Source organism: Eucalyptus grandis, chromosome 4 (assembly GCF_016545825.1).
Source record: "Eucalyptus grandis isolate ANBG69807.140 chromosome 4, ASM1654582v1, whole genome shotgun sequence".
Lineage (NCBI taxonomy): Eukaryota > Viridiplantae > Streptophyta > Magnoliopsida > Myrtales > Myrtaceae > Eucalyptus > Eucalyptus grandis.
Genome location: NC_052615.1, coordinates 12774824 through 12782514, shown reverse-complemented (window position 1 = coordinate 12782514; position 7691 = coordinate 12774824). Strand labels below are relative to the sequence as shown.

The window sequence follows — 7691 nt, the reverse complement described above, 5'->3', positions numbered from 1 at the left end:
ATTCCATTTCGCAAGTGGGATCATTTGACGGAGTGGTGGAAAAATTTTGTATTTAGATCTCCTTCCTTAAGCCACCTCACTCTCGACTTTTGCCTATAAAACGATTCCTCCTGGAGGCGAAGGTTAGAAAATACCCATAACCGCTCCTGCTCTGTATCCGCCAGGACCTGGTTAAACGGATCAAGTTGAATGGCTTCCTGGGCCAAAGAGAGCTGAGCTCTAGCTTCATCAGTTCTCATAGATATGTCCGCATAGGCCATTCTATTCAGACGCTTGAGCCTGCATTTGAGCGCACGAAGCTTGCAGCACAGGGAATACATAGACGTACCAGGAAACTCAGAATTCCAAACCTGCGAGACCATGTCAAAGAAGGAGGGATGGCTCATCCAAAAGTTGAAGAACTTGAAAGGCTTGCGGGTATTGGGAACAAGCATGATTCTCACAACCATTGGGCAATGATCCGACACCCCCTGGGCCAAAAAGGATGCTTCCGAGAATGAAAACATCGAATTCCAGGCTGAGTTGATCAAAACTCTGTCAATTTTCCTAAGCCTGCGGGTCGATCCCGAAGAGGTTGCCCACGTGAATCTATTTCCCACATATCTCATATCATCCAACCCAACTTCAGCAAGACATTCTCCAAAATCATTGAACGAGGGGATCCAATAGTTAGAAGAATTGGCTCTATCCGAAGCATCCCGAATCGCGTTGAAATCTCCAGCGATAATCCACGGCGAATCCGAGAGCAATAGACTAAGACGCATAAGCTCATTCCAAAGGGGTCTTCTCAAAACGAAGGAATGATCTTCATATATAACAAATAGATTGAAAGAACTGCCGCTATTGAGACAAAGCAACCGACCATGAATAGCCTGAGCCGAACAATCAGAGATATCAAAAGAGGCATTAATGGGATTCCAACCCACCCATACTCTCCCCCTATGCGAATGGATGTAGTTGGAACACCACCGCCAACCCTAAGTAAGGGCTGCAGAAATAGTAGAAAACGCAGCATGAGAGATTTTGGTCTCCAAAATGCCCACACAACTAAGGTTGTTGGTCCTCACAAAATGCCTAATTTCAACTTGCTTAAGGGGGAGACCGAGACCCCTTATATTCCAAACTCCAAAAAACATAGGAAACAAAAGATAGGAGGGGTTACCTCTTCCTTCCTCCTCGTTTTCTAACCGAGGAGGGCACCGGCTTTGGGCTAGGTGGTATACTCGCATCAGCAGATGCATATCGAAGAGGTCCTTTCAGGCGCGCAGGAGCATCTACCACAGGATCAAGGACAGGTGGGGGAGGGATAGTCTCCTCCGGGATAGATGAGGCTACCACATGAGGTGAATCCGAGTCACTCCTACCCGAAGCAATTTCATCCACCACTTCTTCATCTAAGGATGATAAATCCGAAGAGGATTTCCCTGAATCTTGAACTTGAATTGCCAGAGGAGGGGCTAAAGGGACATCAGGTATTAATTCGAAAGACGGAGGGGGAAGATATACCTCATTCATAGGTACCCGATTTACCATTTCGGGCTCCATCTGCTAAGTTGCAGAATCTTTATCACCTTCTGACTGAGGGGGAGCCATAGTGCGAGGTGAGGGAGGGGGGTTCTCTGGTTGAATCGGGTGTCTGTTGTTACGCTTTCCCCGCACTTCCCTCCATTCATTAGCTGAACGGACCGAACTTGGATTAGCAGCTGCAGGGCCAGATTTAGACTTAAGGTCACCAGGAGCAGCACATTTGTGACCAAAAGTGCAGCAGGAGGGGCAAATAGTTGGCACCCATTCATAATGAACATCCACAAAGCGATTTTCACCATCAAGGGAAAACTTAATGAATTCAAGAAACGAGCTCGATGCATCAATCTCCACACAAATACGGGCAAAGGCAACCATAGTCATATGTTCTGTTCTGCTGTCAACAAATAACGGCTTACCAACAGCACTAGCAAGAGTGCTCAAACCAGGTGCAGACCAACATACAACCGGAACATTCCTTAAACGGATCCATATAGGCACAGAGTTATGACAATCCTTCTTGAGCTCCATCTTAGGATGCCATTGATGGAGAATAAGCGGGATTTTTGCTACTGTAATCGGCCCACCTTCGAGAATTTTCCTCCTGAACTCCCCATTCATAATACGTAGGTAATAGAAACCCATATCAGCCGCAATTACCTCAACTAACTCATCACCCCAGGCATGCTTAAGGGTGTCCTGCGTCAATTGATAGGGAAGTCTCTTTCCGATATAGTATCCAACTAGACAATCCTCCCATTTAGGATGAGCAGCCTGCATAATCTCAGGTGTAATCTGCGGCATTACTTCATTATCCACAACAGCAAGCGGGTAGTAAGACAATTTATACCCCTTAGTAGCTGAATGAGTAACTGCAGCCCACGTTCGAATAGGGGGTAGAACATCAGTCGATGGAGAGTCTTTCTGGGTTACAGACGGTTTAGCAACAACAATAGATAGGCCAGTACGCACATTATCACGCATAACAGGGGGGGACGAGGACAAACATCATTCGATTCATTCCCAGCAATGGTGTTACTCTTCGGATCCTTGTCCAATGGTGGGGCAGATACTTCGCTAATAACATAAGGTAGAGGGGCGAAGCCTAGGCGAGGCCGAGCTTTCCTTGCTCTGCTTCGCCCTCTACTTCGGGAGCGACCCCGAGCACCCCTAACAACCGAGGAAAATCGAGCAGGGGATGGATGAGAGGGAGGGGGATAGAAGCATCCTTCGGGTCCGAAATAGGGCCCTTGCCGAGAATGCTCGCATGAGCAGCAGACAAGGAAGCCATTCGAGCGAAGAACAGTTGATGAATGAATAAGTTGTTTTCGGCAACTTTTGTCATGCTGTACTATCCCAATTGTTTATTTGTTGGCCGGGTATTTATTTAATTCGCTTCCGCATGTACTTAATTGAAAGATAAAAAAAAAAAAAAAAAGTGGGTAGGCGATGCCTCTTGGGATGTCGCATTTTTAATTGACCGTTGAGGGATGTGTGCACGCTCGGGGTTCTGGGCATGACAATTAGGCACAAGCTCTCCCAAGCCCATACCTTGCACGACATTGGGATATTTTAGAGAAATTTGCAATAAGGAGTCGTCACTAGCCTATTGGGGTCGGCTAGAAACCAAGCGAGGCATGGGAGTATGCCTCACTTCCTACGAACCAAAGAATCTAGGATCAAGGACTTGATTACACTAATTGACCAATTAGTGCCCTTTCGATACCTAATCTTATTCATTTTAAAAGAAAATATTTTTGTCAGGCAGTTTGGATTGATTTTACACATATCCACTAACATGCAAGGTGATCATGCGAATGCGCAATCATTAAAATAATAATTATAACTACCAAGATCCTAATTGCAGTAAAATTGAGCACGTGCAATTAAATATTCACAAACGTAATTAGATATGCAAATTAAACATGCGATATAATCAATATACGAGCAAATAAATGCCAATTATATTAAGAAGGCAAGACATGGCAATTCCCAATCAAACCCTACATTTTTTAGATTTTTGAAATTTTTAATAATTTTTTTTTAAAAATTAATTAATTTAAAAAAAAAATTATTTGGCGAACCGGGTCACGTCCGATCTCGACCCGGTTGGGGGGGCAAGCCGGTCAGCCCACCCGAGTGGGTCAGGCCCGACTAACCCTGGTTGGGCCTTCGCTAGTCCGGGATTAGGCCTCAACCAGCGGGCCCACTCCCCTGCAAAAAAAAAGAGTCTGTAGGCTCACAGCCCAAACCAACTCTGGGTTGTGGGTTGCGGAAGAAAGAGGCCGAGCGGGCCAGAAAGATCTAGCCCAGCTCGGCCTTCCTCCTCTGGTTGACGAGGCGGTTCACCGGCCAAAGCGCGACAGCGCCGTCTCGATTAGGTGTGGAGGCGACTTTCGACCTCCCGAGGCCAAAGGGCTTTGAGGGTGACGACAGGGGGGTTTTAGGGCAAGCTCCGACAATGCGTGCAAGGACTCGTGGCTCCAACCTCCCTCGGCTCCAACGACGCAGCTCCCGAGAACCTGACCTAAACAACATAGAAGAGAGAGGGAGAGATGGAGAGAGAGGACACGGCCCAAGGCCCTAAACGACGAGAATAGGGGGGAAATTTCGACTTAGCATTTCGTCAAGCAGGCAGCGTGCGCTGATGAACCTAGGGATCTTCGGCTCGATCGAGACTCAAGCATGGGTCCAGGGAGTTAATGAGGATACCGGGGCATTGGGGAATGCAGCAAGGACAATTGGGGAGGCCGGAGCTCGCCCGAACTAGTTGAGGTGAGCTCCGGCCGTCTCTATTCCGAGGAACGCACGCAAGATGTTTGGTGAAATACCAACCTGGGCTCTAAAGGAAACGGTGGCAGCGGCGGTGGTCGGGCAACGTGTCGGCGGCAACGGCGGTGGTCTTGCCCTCCTTCCTTCAGATCTCTCCCCCAGACCTCTCTTTCCCTCTCGATTCTCTCTCTGGTTCCTTCTCTGCTGGTGCATTCCCTTTTGCCCCTCTTCTCTCTCTCTCTCGGTTCTCTTTTTCTCCCTCGATTCTCTCCTCCGCCCTATCCTGTCCCCTCCTTCTCTACTCTTTCTTCTCTCTGCCCCTGCTCTGCTCCTCTACTCTGTTGTGTTGTCTTTTCTCCTTTGTTGCAGGTTCCGCGCGCGAAGACACCAGGGAGGAAGAAGACAGGTTGGTCGTTAGCTAGGCTAGGGGGAGAGAAGCTAGGCCGCGGGCGGGACTAAAGGGAAGAGGAGGCTGGGCCGCGCGGGGGGGCAGGAAAGAGAGGCGGGCCGGGCCAAGGCCGGATTCGGCCCAACCCGACTCCTAAGCGTTTTTCTCTTCTTCTTTTTTTCTTTTTTGTTGTTTTGTTGTTTTTTTAATAAAAAAAAAAAAGTTAGGTGTCAACAGTGTCTTAATAAGTGTCCTATAACATTCATCAATAATATTCTAAGAATTAAATGAAGAAATGAGGTTAGTTACAAAACTTCTTAGAAAAACAAGAGAAGTCTTTGAGATCTGCATCAACGTGACTCACATGTAGATCTCTTTCAAACAGGCAAAGGTCACTTAAGATCAATATGCCACATGGTACGCTGTTGAGATATCATGACATTACTCTTATACGTGCATCACGCTATTAGAGATGTCATTTATCAAGTTTTAAAGAATATAAGTAAAATTAGTCAAAATCAATAGACTTTTTAAAACGAGAGATATCATTCATTAAACTTTAAAGAATACGGATAAAAACTTGTCAGATAAGATAAACTTCTTTTGGGACCCATCAAATTATGGCAAACCTGGTTTGGAGATACGTGGCAACTAGACCTCAATTCAGATTAAGACCCAGACCGGGGAGTACCTAGCAACCAACGAAGGAATTTGTTTTCGGAGATCACGAGGTCACTACTTTAATGAATGGGACAAAAAACTATGAAATATTCAAGTTGGTTATGGGGGGCCCACTGCTTATGTGAGAGTTATTGTCTAAGTTAGATCTGAGTCTGTATGGTCCGTAACCATCCTTTTCAGAGTCTGCATTGTCAAGCCCAAATCTTTTGCTCTTGTCGGGAGGGAGGGGTTGTTGAGTAAAGTCGTCTGCCAATAGCTTCGATAGGAAGTGTAATCACACTTTTAGACTAGCACTCAAATGTCCACAATCAAATATGCCCACGCAAAACTTGATTGGAGATCACTGTCCTTTTTTCTCTCATATATTTCCATATTAGCACCTTAATTTTGACATCCCATTTGGACATTTATTGCATTAAATGTTAGAGATCATTTTATGTCCCCAAACAAAAATAATATGATTAAATAGCACATGATCATTGGATCATATTTCTAGTAATTGCATTTACTTGAACAAACTGAGCCCATAAGGAAGGAGGAAATTTGGCCAACCCATATGGAGCATGGTGGCCTAAATTCATCGAGTTGGAAGGCCTTAATTGGACTAATTTAAGCTTAATTCGGCCCATTCCAAATCTAATTAGGGAATGGCCTCAGGTTATACAAGAGTGAATTAAACCTAGGTTAGCATTGTAAATATACATCTATGCCTCATAATCCAAGGTTGGTATCTCTCACGCGAGAGAGAGAGAGAGAGAGAGCGCTTCGGCCGACACATCCTCGTGGCCAAAGCCCCACCAGTGTTGCATCAGCCCCATCGACCCTGCTGCTTCGCCATCCATCCTTGCTTTAGTCGCACCACCGCTGCTCCCCAACAACAACAAGTGAAGCTTGCTGCTTCCTTTGGCCGAGACGTCACGAGGCTCGCTTCACGCCGGTGATGATCTTGTTGTGCTGCGAAGGTCCCTCAAGTAAAGACGTTGCCACCTCCCTACGGACCTACTGCCGCTCGATGAGTCGCTGCCTGTTACTCCTACCCGGGACGTCCGGTGAAGCCTCTGACGGCCTACTATTGACGCCGCAACACCTAGACCCGTGACAAAGCCACAATTCCCGCTGCCTTGCTACTGCTCCTCCCACTCGGTGACAACCTGAGCCATTCCTCCGTGACCTACTGGTGGCTGTATCCTCGTAAATCATCGCAACCAAAAAAACTTTCGATTTTTTTTTTTTTTGGCAAGTTCTCAATGATTCGCCGTGAGCAATTTTGGCCAAAACCACCAAAGGCCGCACTCGACTGCAAGTTTTCCAAGCCCTTTTCTCCACGGGCCATGATCATTTCCAATCATGGACATCCATTCCACCGCCATGAGCTTCCTTGTGAGCCACTGTACACAAAAAGATTGCATGTCATGTAGATTAGGATTAATTTTCTATATATGATCACATATTAGATTTTCATATTTTATTAGTGTTATGAAATCGCACGTCAATTCCAGAAAAATAACGTTCGCAAACAATTCACCAAGCAGAATATAATAATAAAATAACAAAATCAGATGAACACGCCAGAAAATTTGTTATCGAAGTTCACCCAAACCTAGACTACGTCTCCACGCAGAGGCACTCTGCGAATCCACTAGACTTCAAAAAAGTTGGAATACAACGACGATCTTCTCTCAAGATCAGGGCACAAAGAGATTGAGAACCCTCATCAAGAAAAACTCACTTTTTCTTCTCTCTTTTTCTTGACTCTCTATTTTCTTTTTCAGCGTCTAGCCTCTAGCCATCGCTAATATAAAGATATCACTTTTAACCTAAAAGGAAATCTGATAGAATAGACAAAAAAGCCCCTAAAAATAAGTATTTGGCTTCATCTATAACAATCTCCCACTTGAAGACAAATATACCCAAGCACCAAGCAACTTTGCATCCATCTTCTTCAAAAAATACTAGTTGAAAAACTTGTGCCTCTGTGATACTCCTCATCAATCAACATGGAGTAATACCAATGGCAGTAGTACAAAAAATATGCTTCTCTTTGTCTACTACCTTGGTCAACATGTCAGATGGATTCTTCGAGCCATCAATCTTCAGTAACTTTAACTCATTATCTTTCAATGCTGACCTAATAAAGTGATAACGCTTCTTGATATGTCTAGTCCTTAAGTGATAAGCTGCATTCTTTGCTAAGTGCACTAAACTTTGACTATCACTCCACAGTGTACTGACTGGCTGTTTTCGATGTAACTCCTCCATATAATCTTGTAACCACATGATTTCCTTGGAGGCTTCTGTGATCGCCACGTATTCTACCTCTGTCGTC

General features: G+C 45.4%; 1 protein-coding gene across 1 annotated transcript; it reads right to left on the bottom strand.

Annotated features, from left to right (window-relative positions):
- Positions 1-1548: 1548 nt before the first annotated feature.
- Positions 1549-2508, bottom strand: LOC120292494. Its single transcript, XM_039310703.1, has one exon. It carries the CDS (start codon positions 2506-2508, stop codon positions 1549-1551), a length of 960 nt encoding a protein of 319 aa, XP_039166637.1.
- Between the last annotated feature and the right edge of the window lie 5183 nt (positions 2509-7691).